The sequence below is a fragment of the Chiloscyllium punctatum genome, chromosome 9 (genome assembly GCF_047496795.1).
Source record: "Chiloscyllium punctatum isolate Juve2018m chromosome 9, sChiPun1.3, whole genome shotgun sequence".
Classification (NCBI taxonomy): Eukaryota; Metazoa; Chordata; class Chondrichthyes; order Orectolobiformes; family Hemiscylliidae; genus Chiloscyllium; species Chiloscyllium punctatum.
The window spans coordinates 16749585-16772807 of NC_092747.1; the positions used below are offsets into that span (position 1 = coordinate 16749585).

A 23223-nucleotide genomic window follows, 5' to 3' on the forward strand; every position below is an offset into this window, starting at 1 on the left:
TTATGATCTTCTGGAGATGAACATTATACTCCAGGTTCATAAATTGATTAGACCAGTATCTGTAACTTTAAGAGTTGTATTTTGTCCTAGTTTCTTTCAAAAGAGAGATTGAGCTAGAGGGGACGAGCAGTCTGTGATAACATAAACAATTTTTGAGGCTTTGTGTTTTTTTAAAAGTTGGAACAATAGAAGCAGCCTGGATGGGTGTGGTCAGCTCTCACAGACCAGGCTTTCTAATTTTCTTTTAGCTTTAAGCAGTTGCTGTTGTGGGCTTGAAGAAGTGGAAGCTATTTTTCCCTCTCTTGATTGCAACCGAAAGATAGAGTTTCTCTTCCTTCTATGGGCATTGAATGTGAGAAAGTCTGATTTCTGAATTTGCCTTTTGACCAAAGGGTGTGTATATGGAAAGTTACTATATTGCAACAGGTTAATGTGTAATAAGTACTGCATCTATTATTCTGTTAAGTATTCCAATAGAATTACGTTATTTTAAGTTCTTCTTTCTTTTGTTGTATTTTTAGTAAAGAGTTTGAATAAATTGTGTTTTGCTTAATGTCAAGTAGTTTGACCAATTGAATTGTGTCTGGAACATGGCATGTTACATTTACTTTTAAAATAAGGAAACATTAGGGTCTAGGCTACCATCTTAAATATTTGTGGCACAGTGGTGAGCACTGCTGGCTCACAGCGCTAGGGACCCGGTTTCAAATTAAACCTCGGCTGACTGTCTGTGTGGAGTTTGCACATTCTCCCAGTGTCTGCGTGGGTTTCCCCTATGTGCTCCAGTTTCCTCTCACAATCCAAAGATGTGCAGGTTAGGTTAATCGGTCATGCTAAATTGCCCATAGTGTTCAGGTTAGGTGCATTAGTCAAGAGTAAATATAGGATAATAGGGTAGGGAAATGAGTCTGGGTGGGTTACTCTCTGGAGGGTCAATAGACAATAGACAATAGACAATAGATGCAGGAGTAGGCCATTCAGCCCTTCGAGCCTGCACCGCCATTCAATATGATCATGGCTGATCATTCCCAATCAGTATCCTCTTCCAGCCTTATCTCCATAACCCTTGACTCCACTATCTTTAAGAGCTCTATCCAATTCTTTCTTAAATGAATCCAGAGACTGGGCCTCCACTGCCCTCTGGGGCAGAGCATTCCACACAGCCACCACTCTCTGGGTGAAGTAGTTTCTCCTCATCTCTGTCCTAAATGGTCTACCCCGTATTTTTAAGTTGTGTCCTCTGGTTCGGCACTCCCCCATCAGCGGAAATATGTTTCCTCCTGCCAGAGTGTCCAATCCTTTCATAATCCTATACGTTTCAATCAGATCTCCTCTCAGTCTTCTAAACTCAAGGGTATACAAGCCCAGTCGCTTCAGTCTTTCCGTGTAAGGCAATCCTGCCATTCCAGGAATTGACCTCGTGAACCTACGCTGCACTCCCTCAATAGCCAGAATGTCTTTCCTCAAATTTGGAGACCAGAACTATACACAGTACTCCAGGTGTGGTCTCACCAGGGCCCTGTACAGCTGCAGAAGCACCTCTTTGCTTCTATACTCAATTCCTCTTGTCAGTGTGGACTCGTAGGGCCAAAGGACCTGGTTCCACACTGTAAGGATCATATGGATTCTATGGGCCTAGTCTGATTTATAACAGCTTCCATGATGGTGTTTGAATGTACATACCCACATTGTTAGTCTGAATGTTAGACCAGTGGCATTATGACTAATGCATTATCTTCTACCCACTCTTCAAGAAGGTAGCTCATTACCATCTTCCCCAGGAGCAACTAAGGAATGGACAGTAAATCATTGTCTTTGCTGATATACTATGACCCAGGGATTAAGTCCAAGGCATTCAAATAGCCAGCATAATACGGGAATACCAGTTTATTAAAACTTTAACCTTTCAGAAGAAAATGTTATATGGAGGATTGGTCTACCATAAGTAAAGTGTATTACTTTGAAATGAAATGTTTTGCTTTTTATCATGCAAACAATGTTTAGGTTATATTTCATTGGTATTTTAATTTAGTTCTGATTCTTATCATTCCAGTTAAACTGAATCCACCCCAAAACCTGAGTGCTAAACTTATTGGAAAGGAGGCGATTTTGTTGACCTGGGATTTACCAAAAAACCAGAAACGAGAGTGGCTTCAGTATGCAATAAAATACAAAAGCAACATGGACTCAAAATGGAAGGTTTGTGCTTTTCACATTGAAAGGCAAGAAGCCTTTGTATTCTGCCCTTATGTGTGTTCTTGTGGCTCTTCAAACCCCACCCATCGCATTGACATCCCTGGCTCGATAACTAAATGTAATTTCTGTGCTGTTGTACTTCTGGACTTGAGCTCATTCCTGCTTCTAATTGCTTCACCATTAGTGGCAATCCACTCAGCTGCTTGGATCCAATGCTAAAGGAGAATTCTCTCCCTATATCTTTCCAATTCTCTACCTCGCTCCTTAGAGTCCCTCGCTCCTTAGAGTCTACCTTATTTATCACATTTCTAACTTCTTGTTCTAATACCTGTTCAGGTGGCTTCTTGTTAACATTATTTCTGATAGCCCTCCTGTGATGTCCTACTATGTCCAAGACACTACCTAAATGCAGGCTGTTTTTTTGTTGGGCAGCAAAGAAGTTAGCAAGTCAAGGTCATGTGATGTAGAAAGGAACCTCTTGGTGTGTGAGTTAAGAAGAAATAGATGACACAAAATAACCTCAACAATTTGCAGTGAATTATTAAAATGCAATGGAGTAAGAAACATTAAAATAAGGTAGATTTTAATTCAAAATCATCAAGTTTTACTCCAAATGACTGACCGATAATTAGTTGTAATTCATAAACACTCACAATGGACAGGAAAGAGTGTTCAATTTTCCTTGATCAATGCATTATCATGAAACTCCTTTGACCATTAATATAAAATTTAAAATAGAAATGACTTCCTCACCAGTAGTGTTTAAGAAATAGCAGTCCTTAATGTCCTTTATAATTCCATCTCACTGCAACATAATTCTCCTTGCATGGTTAACTAAAGAGGCTTCGGAAAGAGGATGAGGAGAAAGTTAAAAAAATTCAATAGATGGAGAGCTAAATATGTAAATTCAGCCCTTGAGAGAAGTTTCAATTCATTGCAGGCAGGAAATGTTGCAGGTTGTCCTGCTACACTAGAATTTCTGTGGTTAAATATCTATTAAAACCTCTTTTCATATATTTCGAGACTGAATAGGCTTAATTTTGTCTCCAGCTGAGAATGAAAAACAAGCTATATTACGTAACTCTCCTGATTTTCGTTTCCATCATTGTGAATAGAACTGTAACTTGGGTGAGGTTCATAGATCATAGTCATTGTAGAGATGTCCAGCACGAAAACAGACCCTTCGATCCAACTCATCTATGTTGACCAGATATGCTACACTAATCTAGTCCCATTTGCTAGCACTTGGCCCATATTCCTCTTAACCCTTCCTATCCATATACCCATCCAGATGCCTTTTTAATGTCGTAATTATACCAGCCTCGACCACTTATTCTGGCAGCTCATTCCATACACGCAACACACTCTGTATGAAAAGGGTGCCCCGAAGGTCCCTTTTATATCTTTCTCCTCTCACCCTAAACCTATGCCCTCTAGTTCTGGACTCCCCGACCCCAGAGAAAAGACCTTCTCTATTTATTCTTTCCATGCCCTTCATGATTTTATAAACCTCTACAAGGTTACCCCTCAGCCTCCAACACTCCACAGAAAACAGCCCTAGCCTATTCAGCCTCTCCCTATAGCTCAAATGCTTCAGCTCTGGCAACATCCTTGTAAATCTTTTCTGAACCCTCTCAAGTTTTATAACATCCTTCTGATGGGAAGGAGACCAGAATTGCACGCAATATTCCAAACGTGGCCCAACACACATCCTGTACAGCCACAACATGACCTCCCAACTCCTATACTCAATGCTCCGACCAATTCTTTTCATGTTTTTGATGTCCAGTGAAATAAAGAAGCCCTGCTTCGTGATCTTTAGGTCGTCCATGAGTTCAAATCTCACATGACAATAATGAAATTCTTGATCATTTCGTGACCATAATATTCTCTTCTGAGAGTGTATGTTTTATACATCTCTGCAGGAAAATCCAGGAAAAGTGTTTGTGAACTGCAAATGCCACAGAATTTTCACATTCCCAGCTCACAACATATTAAATCAAGTGGGTGGAATTTGTGAGCTGAGGGCTGACGATGTTTTCAGTTTTTGTTCCAGGATGCATCTGGAAGTAGGGCATTTTAATTTGAAGCTGTTGTTTTGTGGTCCATTCTGAATATGTTATCTACCATGGTTTGTTGCCTCCCGGGTGCTAGGGTCCGAGACGTCTCGGACCGTGTCTTCAGAATCCTTAAGGGGGAGGGTGTGCAGCCAGAAGTCGTGGTACACATTGGCACCAACGACATAGGTAGGAAGAGGGGTGGGGAGGTCATTCAAGAGCTCAAGGAGTTAGGCTGGAAGCTAAAAGCTAGGACAGACAGAGTCGTCATCTCTGGGTTGTTGCCGGTGCCACGTGACAGAGAGGCAAAGAATAGGGAGAGAGTGCAGTTGAACACGTGGCTGCAAGGATGGTGTAGGAGGGAGGGCTTCAGATATTTGGACAATTGGACTGCATTCTGGGGAAGGTGGGACCTGTATAAACAGGACGGGTTGCACCTGAACCAGAAGGGCACCAATATCCTGGGGGGTAGGTTTGCTAGCACTCTTCGGGGGGGTTTAAACTAATTTGGCAGGGGGATGGGATCCGGACTTGTAGTCCAGCAAGTAAGCTAGCTGTGTGTCAGGATGTCCAAGACTGTAGGGAGGCTGTGGAGAAGGTAGCACTGACAGGGACTACTTGCGGACACAGAGATGGGCTCAAGTGCGTATACTTCAATGCAAGGAGTATCAGAAATAAGGTGGGTGAACTTAAGGCGTGGATCGGTACCTGGGACTACGATGTTGTGGCCATCACGGAAACATGGATAGATGAGGGACAGGAATGGCTGTTGGAGGTTCCTGGTTACAGATGTTTCAGTAAGATTAGGGAGGGTGGTAAAAAAGGAGGGGGGGTGGCATTGCTAATTAGAAATGGTATAACGGCTGCAGAAAGGAAGTTTGAGGGGGATCTGCCTCTGGAGGTAGTATGGGCTGAAGTCAGAAATAGGAAAGGTGCAGTCACCTTGTTGGGTGTTTATTATAGGCCCCCCAATAGCAGCAGAGATGTGGAGAAACAGATTGGGAAACAGATTTTGGAAAGGTGCAGAAGCCACAGGGTCGTAGTCATGGGCGACTTCAACTTCCCAAATATTGATTGGAAGCTCTTTCGATCAAGTAGATTGGATGGGGCGGTGTTTGTGCAGTGTGTCCAGGAAGCTTTTCTAACGCAGTATGTAGATTGTCCAACCAGAGGGGAGGCCATATTGGATTTGGTACTCGGTAACGAACCGGGACAAGTGGTGGGCTTGTTGGTGGGTGAACATTTTGGTGATGGCGACCACAATTCTGTGACTTTCACCTTGGTTATGGAGAGAGATAGGTGCGCACAACAAGGTAGATTTTACAATTGGGGGAAGGGAAATTACGATGCTGTAAGACAGGATTTGAGGAGCATACGTTGGGAGCATAGGCTGTTAGGGAAGGATGTGGTGGAAATGTGGGACTTTTTCAAGGAGCAGATACGACGTGTCCTTGATATGTATGTACCGATCAGGCAGGAAAGAAATGGTCGTGTGAGGGAGCCTTGGTTGACGAGGGAGGTTGAATGTCTAGTAAAGAGGAAGAAGGAGGCTTACATAAGGTTGAGGAAACAAGGTTCAGACAGAGCAGTGGAGGGATACAGGATAGCCAGAAGGGACCTGAAGAAAGGGATTAGGAGAGCTAAGAGAGGGCATGAAAAATCCCTGGCGGATAGGATCAAGGATAACCCCAAGGCATTCTATGCATATGTGAGAAACCTGAGAATGACGAGAACGAGGGTAGGTCCGATCAAGGACAGTGGTGGGAGACTGTGTATTGAGTCGGAAGAGATAGGAGAGGTCTTGAACAAGTACTTCTCTTCAGTATTTACGAACGAGAGGGACCGTATTGTTGAAGAGGAGAGTGTGAAACGGACTGATAAGCTAGAAGAGATACCTGTTAGGAAGGAAGATGTGTTGGACATTTTGAACAACTTGAGGATAGACAAGTCCCCCGGGCCTGACGGGATATATCTAGGATTATGTGGGAAGCAAGAGAGGAAATTGCAGTACCGTTGGCAATGATCTTCTCGTCTTCACTGGCAACTGGGGTGGTACCAGGGGACTGGAGAGTAGCGAATGTTGTGCCCCTGTTCAAAAAAGGGAATAGGGATAACCCCGGGAATTACAGGCCAGTTAGTCTTACTTCTGTGGCAGGCAAAGTAATGGAAAGGGTACTGAGGGATAGGATTTACGAGTATCTGGAAAGACACTGCTTGATTAGGGACAGCCAGCACGGATTTGTGAAGGGTAGGTCTTGCCTTACAAGTCTTATTGAATTCTTCGAGGAGGTGACCAAGCATGTGGATGAGGGTAGAGCAGTGGATGTAGTGTACATGGATTTTAGTAAGGCATTTGATAAGGTTCCCCATGGTAGGCTTATGCGGAAAGTCAGGAGGCATGGGATAGAGGGAAATTTGGCCAATTGGATAGAAAACTGGCTAACCGGTAGAAGTCAGAGAGTGGTGGTAGATGGTAAATATTCAGCATGGAGTCCAGTTACAAGTGGAGTTCCGCAGGGATCAGTTCTGGGTCCTCTGCTGTTTGTAATTTTTATTAATGACTTAGAGGAGGGAGTCGAAGGGTGGGTCAGTAAATTTGCAGATGATACAAAGATAGGTGGAGTTGTGAACAGTGAGGAGGGCTGTTGTCGGCTGCAGAGGGACTTAGATATGATGCAGAGCTGGGCTGAGGAGTGGCAGATGGAGTTCAACCCTGCCAAGTGTGAGGTTGTCCATTTTGGAAGAACAAATAAGAATGCGGAATACAGGGTTAATGGTAGGGTTCTTGGTCAGGTGGAGGAACAGAGGGATCTTGGGGTCTATGTACATAGATCTTTGAAGGTTGCCACTCAGGTGGATAGAGTTTGTAAGAAGGCCTATGGAGTATTATCGTTCATTAGCAGAGGGATTGAATTCAAGAGTCGTGAGGTGATGTTGCAGCTGTACAGGACTTTGGTTAGGCCACATTTGGAGTACTGTGTGCAGTTCTGGTCGCCTCACTTTAGGAAAGATGTGGAAGCTTTGGAGAGGGTGCAGAGAAGATTTACCAGGATGTTGCCTGGAAGGGAGAGTAGGTCGTACGAGGATAGGTTGAGAGTTCTCGGCCTTTTCTCGTTGGAACGGCGAAGGATGAGGGGTGACTTGATAGAGGTTTATAAGATGATCAGCGGAATAGATAGAGTAGACAGTCAGAAACTTTTTCCCCGGGTACAACAGAGTGTTACAAGGGGACATAAATTTAAGGTGAAGGGTGGAAGGTATAGGGGAGATGTCAGGGGTGGGTTCTTTACCCAGAGAGTGGTGAGGGCATGGAATGCGCTGCCCGAGGGAGTGGTAGAGTCAGATTCATTGGCGACCTTTAAGCGGCATTTGGATAGGTACATGGATGGGTGCTTAATCTAGGATAGAAGTTCGGCACAACATCGTGGGCCGAAGGGCCTGTTCTGTGCTGTATTGTTCTATGTTCTATGTTCTATTTTTCTGCTGTGTTCAAATACCTCACTGATATTCACTATAAGAGTTTGTACATAAATAGCTTCCACAGAGGTCACAGAGGGAGTTTGGCACCTATGGCACCCCATACTTTAAGTCCTCAATCCCCTAACCTAATGACGACAATATTGTTTACTTATTTAGGGGTGGCATGGTGGCTCAGTGGTTAGCACTGCTGCAACACAGCACCAGGGATCTAGGTTCGATTCCTGCTTCAGGCAACTGTCTGTGTGGAATTTGTACATTCTTCCCCTGTGTTTGCATGGGTTTCCTCCCACAATTCAAATGCGTGCATGTTAGGTGAATTGCCCATAGTGTTCAGGGATGTGTAGATTAGGGGCATTAGTTAGGGGAAATGTAGAGTAATAGGATCAGGGAATGGATCTGAGATGTGTTGCTCTTTGGAGGGTTGGTGTGGACTTATTGGGCCAAGTGGCCTGTTTCCACACTGTATTCTATGATTCTGATATCCATCATCTGGGGTGTTTGTTGGGGTTCCGATGGATATGTAGGTGACTGTTGAGGTTCACGTGTGCCCAGAAGGTTCTACTGCAACCAGAACAGAGAGCCACAGATGATTGAGTTTAAGATGAGTTGCTGCCTTGGGAATTATATCTAACAAGCTTTCACTCTGTCTCTGATATTCGCTTACTTTCAATGGAGGCCACATCACTTTTTATTTGGTTGTGCCAAGTGCAGAGATACTGAGCAAATATCTCAAAGGATGTTAATAGCAAAACTCCAAAGTGAAGCTTTCAGAGTATTCCTGTGTGTGTGTGTATATATATATATATATATATATGAAAGTAATTGATCATCATGAAAGACCACCCAGATTCACACTCTCCTCAGAAGACTCGCTTTGGTAAATGAGGGGTCAGTGATTATAGGAGAGGAACAAGGTGGAGAGAAAAAGGTTATGAGTATCAAATGCATTAAATTTTGCTTCTTCTGCACTGATGGCATAGTCACTCTCAAATGCTGTTCTTCGTTGTAGGTTGAAGAATTTCAAAGACAATCTTTTACCTTGGCAAGTGTTGATCCGACGAAGTACTACACGTTATATTTAAGGTCCCGGTTGAATCATATGTATGCGCGGAAGTGTTACTGGAGTGAATGGGGACCCATGCTTATTTGGAAGCAAAAGACTGCAGCAGGCATGTACAGAATTCTGGAGGTTTTTTCTGATTTCATAAATGTTTACCTGGAAAATTGGAAGAGTGGTGTCCATTTTACAGGCGTTTCAGAGCCTTGTACGTGGGAGATAAGAAGTGGCTGCTCATTACCAACTGGAACGGTGCCTCCTATTGCTGAAAAACAAAAAATAGGGGTGCAGTGCATGTCCACAATTTATTTTTTAAGTTGTTTATTTGTAATTTCCTTGAGAAGGTGGTGTTCAGCTACTTAATTGAACCACTGCTGTCCTTGGGGTGTAATGCTGTTAGTGAAGGAACACCTGAAATAGGCATTACAGCCTTAAGAAAATAAGGGAACCTGATGGGGTTCCGTCACTGGAACATAAATGCAATACAGCGGGTAGCATTCCTACCTCTGGAAAAGAATTTCCAGATTAGAGTCCCATGCCAGGACTTGTTGGTTTTTAAAAGAGTACTTGTAATGTGACCAAATGAATTGACTGTCAACCTATAAGGCTTCTCAACACATATGGTACCAGGCAGTAAGAGTGGGTCAATGTCAGACTGCTCCAGTAATTTTCCCATCAGTGTAGACCAATACAATGGGAATCCTGGGAACTGAGGGCAGGAGATAAGACAGACAGCCCAGAGGGAGTTGAGAGTGTGGTGTTGGAAAAGCACAGCTGGTCAGGTAACATCTGAGGAGCAGGAGAATCGATGTTTTGGCAAAGGCTCTTCATCAGGAATCAACCCTCTCCTCGCTGATCTCCAGCAACTGCAGTCCTCACCTTCTCCTAGCCCAGAGGAAAAAAGCCAATAGCAGTGAACCAGTAAAAGATGAACGTAATATGATTTGTATGACTGGCACCATTGGCATTAGCCATCACAGTAATAGAATGCCCATCTTGAGGCCCACATTACAGGACCATTAGTCACATCTGGATTTTCAAGATTTTTAAAACCTGAAATAATTGCTTTTTAATGTGCTATTGTTTCGTTTATTTCTTCCCCAAGACTCACCAAGGTTCCATTCCTTTATTGTGGTTTTAATACTGGCAGTACTTCTGGCCATGCTTGTAGCTGGATGCGTGGTGTATAAAGTAAAGAGGTGAGTGACTTTTTCTTCAATAGGAAGGTTATCCCTCAAGAGTGCTGCAAGTTGGATTTTATCATTGCATACTTCAAAAGGATCAGTAAGACAGTTTTAGGACAGTGGATTGTGGAAGATTGAAAGGAAATATTTTCATCTCGAAGTATCTCATTCCCCTTTTGTCTCTGGAATGATACTATAAGATTAGATTAGATTACTTACAGCGTGGAAACAGGCCCTTCGGCCCAACAAGTCCACACCGCCCCGCCGAAGCGCAACCCACCCATACCCCTACATCTACCCCTTACCTAACACTACGGGCAATTTAGCATGGCCCATTCACCTGACCTGCACATCTTTGGAGTGTGGGACGAAACCGGAGCACCCGGAGGAAACCCACGCAGACACGGGGAGAATGTGCAAACTCCACACAGTCAGTTGCCTGAGGCAGGAATTGAACCCAGGTCTCTGGCGCTGTGAGGCAGCAAAGCTAACCACTTTGCCACCGTGCCGCATAATGATGCACAAAGCCAGCAAAGATTTTTAAGGAAGGCAAATTTCATCTTTCATATGCTTAACACATCCCTTTGGGCACTGTTTCAACATATTTTCATCAATTATAACTCCCTTCCAAATAAGTCATGAAATTCATGAGGGAAGTGTCAAGATATCAGACATTAATCTCACCCAGTCCAACTTCACTTCAACTGCTTTATTTGACTGCCATTGTTCAAGCTGCCACCACATACAACATGGTTCATCTTCCAGAGGCAGGGAAATCTTGATCCAGATTGTGTATGGGCTGTGATCCTACCCACATCTCTTTGGAAATGGTGTGCCGGGATATGGGGAAAAGGCAGGAGATTGGCCCTCGGTCATAGAATCGGTGCAGGCACGATGGGACAAAAGGGCTCCTTTTGCATCTGCACAATTCGGTGAATTTCAGGATCTGAGTTTTTAGATTAGATTCCCTACAGTGTGGAAACAGGCCCTTCAGCCCAACCAGTCCACACCGACCCTCCGAAGAGCAACCCACCCAGACCCATTCCCCTTCATTTACCCCTGACACTATGGCCAATTCACTTGACGTGCACGTCTTTGGACTGCGGGAGGAAACCGGAGCACCCAGAGAAAACCTACACAGACACAGGGAGAATGTGCAAACTCCACACAGACAGTTGACCAAGGCGGGAATCGAACCCGGGTCCCTGGCATTGTGAGTCAGCAGGGCTAACCACTGAGCCACAGTGTTACTTGCAGAGAGACTCTGCTAAAGGTGGATAGGCTTTCAAACTGGGTCAAAGATCTTGCATCTTCAGAGAAGCAGCAGGCTGTGATGTACACCTCCTCCAATTTATTTAAAGTATAATTCAAATATATATTCAGCAGCTGGGCCAACATTATGTGGTCTATGTCTGTTTTTGCACTGAGGCAGCCATTTAGGCTGGTCTGTACCACAGGCCCCTTCTTGGCATGCACTGGGAGATCAGCTCCAAACAGTCAAACTGACCCATGGAACAATGGAGCAATTCAGTTCAGCTTAGATTAGATTCTCTACAGTGTGAAAACAGGTCCTTCAGCCCAACTAGTCTACACTGACTCTCCGAAGAGTAACCCACCCAGACTCATTCCCCATATTTACGCCTGACTAATGCACCTAACTCTATGGGCAATTTAGCATGACCAATTTACCTAACCTGCACATCTTTGGACTGTGGGAAGAAACCAGAGCACCCAGAGGAAACCCACGCAGACACAGGGAGAATACGCAAACTCCACACAGACAGTCACCTGAGGCTGGAATCAAACCCAGGTCCCTGGCAGTGCTAGCCACTGTGCTGCCCTTTTAGTTTGCCTCAGTTCGGCTCATAGACTCATGATAGGTCAGTCGCTACATATGTGGATAGGTAATCCCTTCCTGCTCCCAAACTGAAGCCCCATACCCCCAGTCCCATTACAGAGGTGTCCCAGAGGTGAAGTAGAGCTGAGAAACTGATGGACTGAGGCCTAGTGGATATTTTAACATCTGCCCATCTCCAATGCCAACCCATGCAGATTCCAAAGAATGCACTCCACAGTCATCATTGTTGCTCAGTGGTGTCACATACTTTATTTATCGCAAAACTACCAATCAAACAACAGGATCAGTAGAACAATAATATGCGTCCTTTAGGGGAGTTAAGGATGATCAGTTCTGCCATGATCTCATTGATAGAACAGACCGAATGAGCCAAATAGCATACTTTTGCTCCTATGTCTTATGGTCTTATTGTAATTAAGCCATGCTCACTGACAGAGAACAAAAATGCCAAGCATATAGTGGGGATTTAAAGCTGTTGAAATACTCAGTCTAGGATCCATGGCTGGTACTGCTACCATGGAAGCCATGACCCTGCAATCCTGATTTATGACCCATTAGACATGGTGACACACATTTCAGGAACCCTGATGCTAAGAGCTACTGCTGCTTGACAATGTTAATATTTATATTTAATTAGAATGTTTATAATACAAGTACTTTTCCTGAAGCTTGGGGAACTTCCTGAGGAACTGGCGGATGTGGAAACAATTACAATACTTAAAAGCCATTTGGATATGTGCGTGAATAGGAAAGGTTCGGAGGGAAGTGGGCAAGGAAAACGGACAGGCGGGGCTAGTTTAGTTTGGGATTATATTCAGCATAGACTAGATGGATCAAAGGGTCTGTTTCTGTGCTGTATAACTCTGACTAATTTAATGTCGAATCAACATGAGTAACCTACATGAGTAATGAAAAGATTGTAATCAGTGACCTCTGGCTTTGAAAACTACAGAAATAGGAAATGCAGAAGCAGTCCGATCTTCCCACCTTGCTTCTGCCTGCTTTCTGGAAGAGCTTTCTACTGATTTCCCATCCACAGTTCTGCCCTGTTGTCCTCTGTAGTTATGTGCACTTTGTTTCAATCACAACTGCACTTTCTACGAAACAACAGCAATGTGTGAGTAGAGTTCAGTTTGGTGGAATCCTGCCTGTTCATTTCCCACCCCCGGATCATAGTTTCGCATTTGTTTCTCAACTTATGTCAGTTTCAGCTGAAAACCTGGTTTACTTTCACTTAAGAGGTGACAGTGAGTAATGAAGATCTGCAACTATTTGGTGCACAGTGCTCTATAATTTAATGCGGTACATTTGTATCAACTTCAGAATTGTGAATGATTCACCTCTGCATTTTATTTTCAACTAAACAGGAAGCATTGGTTTCCAGTCGAACCCACAATTTATTGATTGGTGGCTTATTGGAGTCTATGGACTGCCACCTGTTTTTTTTTACTTGTCTCAGTAATTTTGGGTGCAGAGATACAGCGTTAAGAATTTGGATTGTGCAAGAGGTCTGAGAAGGAACACTGCAGTGGTAAAGGAAGCAGAGGTGAAAAGACCATTCATTGGTGGAGAGACACAGTACTGGATTTTCAGTCTGTAGGTGGGTGTGCATTTCCTCTTTAGGAGAGTGGGTCAGGTAACAGAGCTAGGTTGGCAGTCCAAGACTGATTACAGAGCTGAGAGAACACACAAGCTTCCCTGTTCAAGTCCACCCTCTCTCTACCTTGTGTTCTAGTGAACCATAAACTGGACACCAAGATAGACCAATGTTATGGAATGGAGAATCTCAAGATTGACTTATCTTTGATGGCAACATAGATGACTTAAGAGGCTAGATTAGTTCTGAACTGACAACTAAAAAGTAAATTCACTTGACTGCATCATTGCTGCTGAGCTGATGTACTGTAATTTCAAAACACTGGGAGAATCTTGTTACATTGTTAAAGCGTTGGTCTCCTTCATGAAAGAAAGATGTAAATGCGCTAGAAGCAGTTCAGAAATGGTTTACATTACTCTAACCTGGAAATGGTGGGTTGTCCAATGAGGAGAGATATTACCAAGTGCTTCTATATACAAAGACTGGTAAATATTTTGACCTGTTTTCCACAGTTGTTCTGTTTATTCATTTAAGAGATGTGGGCAGTGTTGATTGGGCCAGCACTTATTGTCTGTCCCTAGTTGCCCTTGAAAAGGTGGTAATGAGCTACCTCTTGAACCACTGCAGTCCATCAGATGTAGATTGACCCACAAAGTCATGAAGGAGGGAATTCCAGGATTTGGTTACTAGCAGCAGTGAAGGAATGGCAATATATTCCCAAGACAGGATGGTGAGTGGCTTGGAGGGGAACTTGAAGGTGGTGATGTTCCCTGTACCTTTTGCTCTTGTCCTTCGGAAGGTGCTGCCTGAGGATATTTGCTGAACTTCTGCAGTGCATTTGTAGATAGTACACACTGCTGCTACTGAAGGGTGTGAACGTTTGTAGATGTGGTGCCAATCAAGTGGGTTGCTTTGCCCTGGCTGGTGTCAAGCTTCTTGTGTTGTTGGAGCTACACTCACCCAGACAAGTGGGGAATATTCCATTATACTCAGTTGATGCTAGATCAATTGTTAATTTTAAATCAGAGGGAGATAAAAGTTCTGTTAAGCAAAGGGATTATGGGCTAAAAGCAGGTATTTGGAGTTAGGCCACAGATCAGACTCAATGGGCTGAATGGTCCACTCCTGTTCTAAGAAAGTATGAACAGGCTGCAGTGTAAAAGACATCTTGATTGAAACTGATTGGGCCTGAGGAGTTGACAGGGTGGATGTGAAAAAGATGTTTTCTCCTTTGGGGAGAATCAGGAAATAGGGGGTCACTGTTTAAAAAAAGTGCACTCCTATTGGAGAGATGAGGTGTCACTGTTTTGCTGCAGGTCATGTGCCTTTGAGACTCTTGTCCTTAGAAGGCAGTGGAAACAGGGCTTTTGAATATTTTAATGCAGGATCGATAGATTCTTGGTAAGCCAAGAGGAAGAAGCTCCAAAGGGTATGTGTGAATGTGGACTTGAGATTAGGGCAAGGGCTACTTCAGGGTGTGGTGATGTATGTGTATCTTTAAGAGGGAACATTGTAAATTGTTGTCTATCACTATCTTCCACAAGACAGGAAGTAATGTCAAATACAATGGTCCCTGTAGATGTAACAGGCAGCAATCCTACAGCTCAGCTGTTGACAATATGCTATAGATGTGGAGGAGCCACTGTTGGACTGGGGTGGACAAAGTTAAAAATCACACCACCAGGTTATAGTCCATAACCTGAATTTGGAAGCACTAGCATTGGGAGCTCTGCTCCTTCAGCAGGGAAGTCACAACCTATAAACTGTCTCCACATTGAGATTATATAAAAACACTCAATTGCCCTCTGAGGCAGAAACTATAACCACAGCCTGTGAAAAACAGAGTTATCACTTTTTCAGGGCAATGATGAGTTTTAAACCCCCTTCTGCTCCATCTGAAATAACTGCACAGAAGCAGTATCCCATCACACTTTATTTACATGTGCACAGTATATGGGCTCTGACTGGCCAGCTCAGAACTCATTCCAAGACGGAGGGGAAATTTCAGTCTCATACTGAGACTGAATCTCCTGTTTACACTTTTCCTCTTACTTCCACACGGCTACCTACCAGCAGTAGTGCTTGCTTTTCCCTAGCACCCATTCCCTGTTTATGCATACCCATGTAGGACAGTGAAAAAGCAAGCATTTAAATATTTATATTCCACCATCAGGAAGAAAGAAAATACCTGAGTGGCTAGTGACAACCAATGCTCTTAAAGGGAATCTCCTGTTTATCTTTCTCACTGATCTAGCTCCCTCAGTCAACTGTCAGAGTGAATTCTCCCCCCACACTACCACCTGACAGTAGTAGTTATTTATCCCCAACACCTATGCCATTGCACACATGCAGGTGTCAGGCACAGTGAAGAAAAACAAGTTTTTAATCTTATATTCACCACCATGAAGAAATGAAATACCCAAGTGGCCAGTAACAAGCAATATCCTTCCCAAAAGGGAATCTCCCGTTTATTATTTTCTTTAAAACAACAAACATTACAGTTGTATACAGAAACAGCAATTTTGCAAGGGAGGGGAATGGCAAGGCCAAGCCCCAAACCCTGACATTCAACCAGTTTTCAGGGAAATGAGGACAAACCTCAAATTCCAGTTTGTCATTACAAACAGTAACAATGACTTTGTACATAAGAGTCCAATTACTTAAGAAACCATGCATACAATACAGACCCCCAGAAAACCCAGCAAGGCCCCTCCCACCTTCCAGCCACTAAAGCAGCCCACCCCACACCCCTTCCAGTTCTGTCCACCCTGACACGTGATCACCTCTGGTAAGCCAGCCTTGGTACCCACCCAGGGTGACAGCACTGAGGATAGCCTACCCACCTTCCAGCCCTCTGCCTGCCCCTACATACCATTGGGCACTCACCCATCCTGATGCACTCTGGCCCCTGGACTACCCTGACACCTTCCAGCCATCTCTAGGACAGCCCATCCCCTTCCCCTGGGGGAACAGGGCAGCCCACAAGCCTTCCAGATCTCAGCCTGCCCCTACGCACCTTCTGGCACTCAGCTGCTCAGACACCTTCAACCAGATCTAGGATGCCTGTCCAGATTACCCCTTCTCAGGATACCAGCACTCAGAACAGACTACCCACCATCTAGCTCTCAGAGATTAGAGTGCCTTACCCACCCCCCAGGTCTCAGGACAACCCGAGAGCCTCCCAGCTCACAATAAGGCCTGCCAGACCCAGGGACACAAGACAGTACAGGTGATAGCCCCAACAAACCACATGACAGTTAATCATGAAATAGAGTCTTTCTGGTACATAGAGTCCATTAGCATAGACAGTTCTCTTCAAAACTGAGTCTATTCCCAGGAACAAATGCAACTCCAGTATACAAACTACATTGTCAGAAATGGAGTCCACTCCAAACTGCAGAGTCCATTGCTAAAGACAGACAACAAACAAGGGCAGTCCACTCCTGAAGACAGAAAATGCATAGTACACAGGTGTTCAGTCTCATGGAGTCCTGGCCCATCCTTGGACAACCAGGCCCACAGTATATTGTAAAGGTGCAGTTAACTCACAGGAGTTTGGTCCACTCAAAGGACAAGGTCTTCTCCCAAACTGCAGGATGCAGCAAGTGCTCACCTCCCAGCACAGGTGTTTAGCCTTTACAGAGACCTAGTCCAAGGGCCAGGCCTACCCACAGGAACAGCTCACCTGGAAGGTTGTAGTTTCTCACAAGGGCTCAGTCCAAGCAAAAATAAAAAAAAGTGAAGACATACAAAAAAAACAAAGAAAACTAGAATCCAAAGGCTAAGCCCTACCACAAAAAAAACATTTGTTCTTTTCTCAAAAGTGAAAGAAAAATGTCACACACAGCATGTAACCAGTCAGTGAAACAACAATCCCCTAACAAGAACAGAGTTACACCTGAAACACATTGTGTGCATCAGGAGTTTAGTTTCCACACAAAGGGAATACTGGCGAATCAGGAATCAGGAATCAGGAATCAGGAATCAGGAATCAGGCAAAAAAAAAGCCAAAAGCAACAGTAACACACAGACTATAGCACCAGCCAGCACATAGTCAGTCCCTTAGAACATAGAACATAGAAGAATACAGCGCAGTACAGGCCCTTCAGCCCTCGATGTTGCGCCGATCAAAGCCCACCTAACCTACACTAACCCACTATCCTCCATATACCTATCCAATGCCCGCTTAAATACCCATAAAGAGGGAGAGTCCACTACTGCTACTGGCAGGGCATTCCATGAACTTACGACTCGCTGAGTGAAGAACCTACCCCTAACATCAGTCCTATATCTACCCCCCCCCCCCTTAATTTAAAGCTATGCCCCCTTGTAATAGCTGACTCCATACTCTTTAAATTGAGGGGGTCCTGAATCTCTTGTTTATTTCTTTTTTTTTCTATCCCCACACTACCGCCTAAGTGCGGTAGTGCTTATTTTTTTTCCCCCAGCACCCATGGTGTGTGTGTGCAGGTGTGAGACACAGTGAAAGACACAAAGTGAATCTCTTGTTTATATCTATCAGCCAGGGCTCCCTGATTGGCCCAGGTTAACGATCCCAGTCAAGTAGCTCATAGTCAATGAGATCCACCTGGCCATGTTTCCAAACACTACACCATCCCGCTTGCCAGTACCATGCAGCATTGCCCTTTGATGTGAAGGGCCAAAGAAAGAGAAAAAAAAATCCCACTTGCCAGTTTTCACTCAGAGGTTATGGGGAGTCTGAGGCTTTAAAATGAGGCACAGTGGGTCAAAATTATGAGAGTAAATCGCGATGCTTGCTCACCCCTAAAATCAGGGTGCTCTGAAAGCCACACACCAGTTGTGCTTCTTTGAGAGCCCTTCATGTCATTCGATTGAGGCCTGTTCCATTTTCTAAGTAACTGAAACACTGTGGTTATGGTTATTTTCTTTCAATCCCTGAATGTAGACATTGTTGGTAAGCCTCAGGATCTATTGTTTATCTGCTATTAGCCTTGAGCAGGTAGTTGTGAGCTTCTTCCTCATGTCGTAGCTATAGACCCCCTGTCATGTCAAGAATTCTAGGATTTTGACCCTGCAATGATGAGCAGTGATATAATTTAAAATCAGGATTGGTGTGTGCCTTGGAGGGGACTTATGGGCCAAATGCTGGCAAATGGGACTAGAACAGTTTAGGACATCTGGTCCGTCCAGACAAATTAGATTGATAGGTCCATTTCCAAACTGTAAACCTCCAAGAGTCTGTGGTTTATAGATAGTGCATCTTCTGGTTATTCTGGGTCGAGAGTGTGGTGCTGGAAAAATGCAGCAGGTCAGGCAGCATCCGAGGAGCAGGAGAATTGACATTTCAGGCATTCGCCCTTCATCAGGACTCTACTGTTGAATATACAAACAAGGAACAAATTTGGACCATCTTGTCTCTTGAGCCAGCTCTGCATTTAATAAGAAACCAAAGATGTTTAGGAGTATAGTTAACAGGAATTGGGCATTCAATCCTTAAAAACATATTCTACTTTTCAGATTGCTAATTATCTAGATACCTTAATGTTGACTGTAATCTCCCATTGCTTTTCCATTTAACTTTACTAATTCTGGATAATACACCGTGAATCAGAAAACATCTTTACTTCAGGAAGAGGCAAGTGATGGCTGCAGCTGAAAAGGTGTACACTGTTTGCTCAGATGTAGCTTTCAGTATCAGTTACCTCTGTTCCTCAGTGAGGAAGCTCAATAGCTCTATTTATATATTACTTTAGTATGTACTTCACCAATACATGTACGTGGCACAGTGGCTCAGTAGTCATTACTGCTGCCTCACAGCACCATTGGCCTGGGTTCAATTCAAGGCTCAGGCAGCTGTTTATATGGAGTTTGCACATTCTCCCTGTGTTTGCATGGGGTTGCTCTGACCACCTCTCCCTCAGTCCAAAGATTTGCAGGTTAGATGGATTGGCCTCGGGAAATGCAAGGTTACAGGGGTAGGGGAGGGACTCTGGTGGGATGTTCTTTGGAGAGTCAGAATGGACATGTTGGGCCAAATGGCCTGTTTCCTCACTGTAGGGGTTTTATGATTATAAAGACTTGTTCTTGACTTTTGATGTGAGTTCTTGTAAAAACATTGGAAAAAAAATAACAGGTAAGTTGAAATAATGTCCAAAGCAAGTGTGAAATAGGAGAAGGAGACCAAGTTACTTGTATTTATACAGAGCCCTTTATGACTGGGGATGTCCAAAAGTACTTAATATCTGTGGTGATATCATGTGGAAGCTCTGGATGAATGAGAATTGGACATCACTTAAGTGTAAATAAATCAGCTATTTACTAAACGAATAAATTATTTACATCACGTACAGAGCACATTTCACTAGAAGCTTCTTTAATACATTCTAATTCTATGTAATGTAATCTGATGTCACAGTCTCATTACTAACACATTATAAAACTCCTACATTATGGGAGTAGGCCATTTGGCCCATCAGGTCTACACTAAACCTTCGAAGAGCATCACACCCACATCTAATCCACCTTCCATGCACATCCCTAGATACTACAGGCAATTTAGCGTGGTCAATTCACCTGACCTGCATATCTCTGGACTGTGGGAGGAAACCCACGAGGATGTGGGAAGATTGTACGAAAGCCACACAGACAGTTACCAAGGCTGGAATCGAACCTGGATCCTTCGCGCTACAAGGCAATAGTGCTAACCACTGAGCCACCACGACATTCACAAAGTCTATCCCATTTATTACCAATATCCAACAAAGTAATTTGGAATCTTAGTCACAGTTGTCATAAAGAAAACAAGGCAGCAGATTATCTTGCAGGAAGGTTCTGTTGGATAAGGCATAGGGTTAAATGAACTGAAAGGGTTAAATGGCAACACAAGGTACATTGCACCCATCAAAATGTAAAGGTCTGTTCTCAGAAAAATTTCTCCAGTATGTGTTCTCCATTTGTTCACCAGAGTTGTGTAGTACATCCTAAAAAGTGATTTAATGATAATTATTGATGTTAACATCGTGTAGCTAAACATAGTAATGTCTACTTACTCTTAATTCTGATTTCTCTCCATTGATGCTGCCAGACCTGCTGAGCTTCTCCAGTAATTGCTTTTTTTTCACTGATTTACAGCATCCACAGTTCTTTCAGTTTTTATAATATTAGCTCTGCTGGCAACTAATACTGTAAGAGGTTCTACAAGCAATAGCAAGAAAACAACCAGCTCCTTTGTTTTAGTGATGCTTTTTGAGAGCTGAAAGTAGACAAGGAAACTGGGAAACTACCTGTTTGTGGGCAAGTGCCACACAATCATTTGCATCCATCTGAGAGAGTAGTTATCAAACTTCTGAAAGGACCAGTCAAGTTTTAAACTTAAATGTCATTCTCACACTTTGCGCACCTTCTCTGCAGCTTAAACATTGTATTCCTCACTCCGTTCTATTACCCTAGTGTACTTTGTAAGGTTTGATTTGCCTGTACTGCATGCAAAACAAAACTTTTCAGTTTTCCTAGATACATGTGACAATAATAAATCCTATCAAGTGAATAGCCATATTTCTTCTGAAAGGCAGCACGTCTGACTCATGGAGTCATAGAGATGTACAGCACGGAAACAAACTCTTCAGTCTAACTTGTCCATGATAATCAGATAGCCTAAATTAGTCTAGTCCCATTTGCCAGCATTTGAAACATACCCCTCAAACCCCCTTCTATTCATGTACCCATCCAGGTGCGTTTTAAATGCTGTAATTGGGCCAGCCTCCACCACTTTCTCTGGAAGCACATTCCATACATGCACCACCCTCAGTGTGAAACAGTTGCCCTTTAGGTCTCTTTTAAATTTTTACCCTCTCACCTTAAACCTATGTCCTTTAGTCTTTGATTTGCCTACACTGCGATAAAGAGACCTTTCTAACTTATTTTCTAACTTATTATTTGCCATTTTCTGTATCAGGTGTTTGCCACCATCCAAATCTTTTGCAGCAATCTGTTGCCACTGAGTTGATTTTTAAATATTTTAGTGTCACTCTTTAAAATTTAAACTTATTCCTCCACTTTTCATTGAGCATATATCCTGTTTTAACTTTTTGCTTTTAATAAGTGCTGTGAAAAGGTTTTAATAAGATTGTCCTTTTGAATAAAATGAGTATGGGTCCCAGCTCAAAATTACTTCTCATTCCACACACTCACTCAGAAAATCCATGCCATTTTAGGGTTGGGAACATATTGCTTTAATAAGTCACTGAAAGATGCTATCTCTACCAAGGTAGAATTCCCTTAGCATTGCCCAGGAATATTAACATTGATTTTGTTCTTCAGATGGATCTTGAAACTGTATCCTTTCTACATAAAGAATGCAGCCACAGATGATGGATATATATTCATGAATGTGTTAGATGTGACAGATCTAGTTACTGTGCTTACTTTATTTTTTCAGTTCATTTCTTCATTTTTCAGTCCATGGTTATATGTTTGTCTCTGATTATGCACTCAAAACATTGTGTTCATATCTTCTAGAATAAATACTCATATGTTACCAGGAATACCAGATCCGAAGCATTTATTTGTGGAACTCTTTGAGGACTACAATGGAAACTTCCAGGTAAATTTGGAAGCAGTTTGTTTAAATGTTATCTCAATTCATATGTTAACCTGAACCTTGAAAAATCAGGATTTGACGAGAGATAGTCAGCATGGCTTTGGGATGGGCAGGTCATGCTTCACAAGCCTTATTGAATTCTTTGAGGATGAGACAAAACACTGATGAAGACAGAGCAGTGGGTGTGATGTACATGGATTTTCGCAAGGTGTTTGACAAGGTTCCCCACGTTAGGCTCATTCAGAAAATAAGGAGGGATGGGATACAGGGAAATTTGGCTGTCTGCATACAGAATTGGCTGGTCAATAGAAGACAGAGGGTGGTAGTAGATAGAAAGTATTCAGCCTGGAGCTCGGTGACCAGTGATGTTCTGCAGGGATCTGTTCTGGGACCACTGCTCTTTGTGATTTTTATAAATGACTTGGATGAGGAAGTGGAAGGGTGGGTTAGTAAGTTTGCCAATGACACAAAGGTTGGGGGAGTGGTGGATAGTGTGGAGGGCTGTTGTAGGTTGCAACGAGACATTGACAAGTTGCAGAACTGGGCTGAGAAGTAGCAAATGGAGCTCAACCAGGAAAAGTGTGAAGTGTTTCATTTTAGAAAGTCAGATTTTTATTAAGAATATAGGGTTAAAGGCAGGATTCTTGGCAGTGTGAAAGAACAGAGCGATCTTGGAGTCCATGTCCATAGATCCCTCAAAGTTGCCACCCACGTTTATAGAGTTGTTAAGAAGGCATATGGTATATAGGCTTCATTAGCGGGGGATTGCGTTTATGCTCAAAACGTCGGCTATCCTGCTCTTGCTCCTCAGATCTGCCTACCTGACCGTGCTTTTCCAGCACCACACTCTTTGCCTCGGATTGAGCTTAAGAGCTGCGAGATCATGCTGTAGCTCTGTAGAGTCCTGGTTAGACCACACTTAGAATATTGTCTTCAATACCGGTCACATTATTATAGGAAGGATATGGAAGCTTTACAAAGTATACAGAGGAGATTTACCAGGATGCTGCCTGGACTGGAGGGAAGATCTTATAAAGAAAAGTTGAGGGAGCTAAGGCTTTTCTCATTGGAGCAAAGAAGGGTGAGAGGCAACTTGATAGAGGTGTACAAGATGATGAGAGGCATAGATAGAATGAATTGTCAGAGACTTTTCCCTTGAGTAGAAATGGCTATCACGAAGGAGCGTGATTTTAAGGTGATTGGAAGAAGGTTT

The 23223-nt window shown here is 43.3% G+C and overlaps 1 protein-coding gene across 1 annotated transcript in view; it reads left to right on the forward strand.

Annotated features, from left to right (window-relative positions):
* The window catches only part of LOC140480984 (cytokine receptor common subunit gamma-like), a 53761-nt gene that overhangs the window by 25443 nt on the left and 5095 nt on the right, over positions 1–23223 (forward strand). Inside the window, exons 6-9 of the mRNA XM_072576596.1 lie at positions 2054–2199; positions 8743–8902; positions 9896–9989; positions 21929–22013. Coding sequence (XP_072432697.1) covers positions 2054–2199; positions 8743–8902; positions 9896–9989; positions 21929–22013 — 485 coding nt within the window. The remainder of the gene's footprint in view (positions 1–2053; positions 2200–8742; positions 8903–9895; positions 9990–21928; positions 22014–23223) is intronic.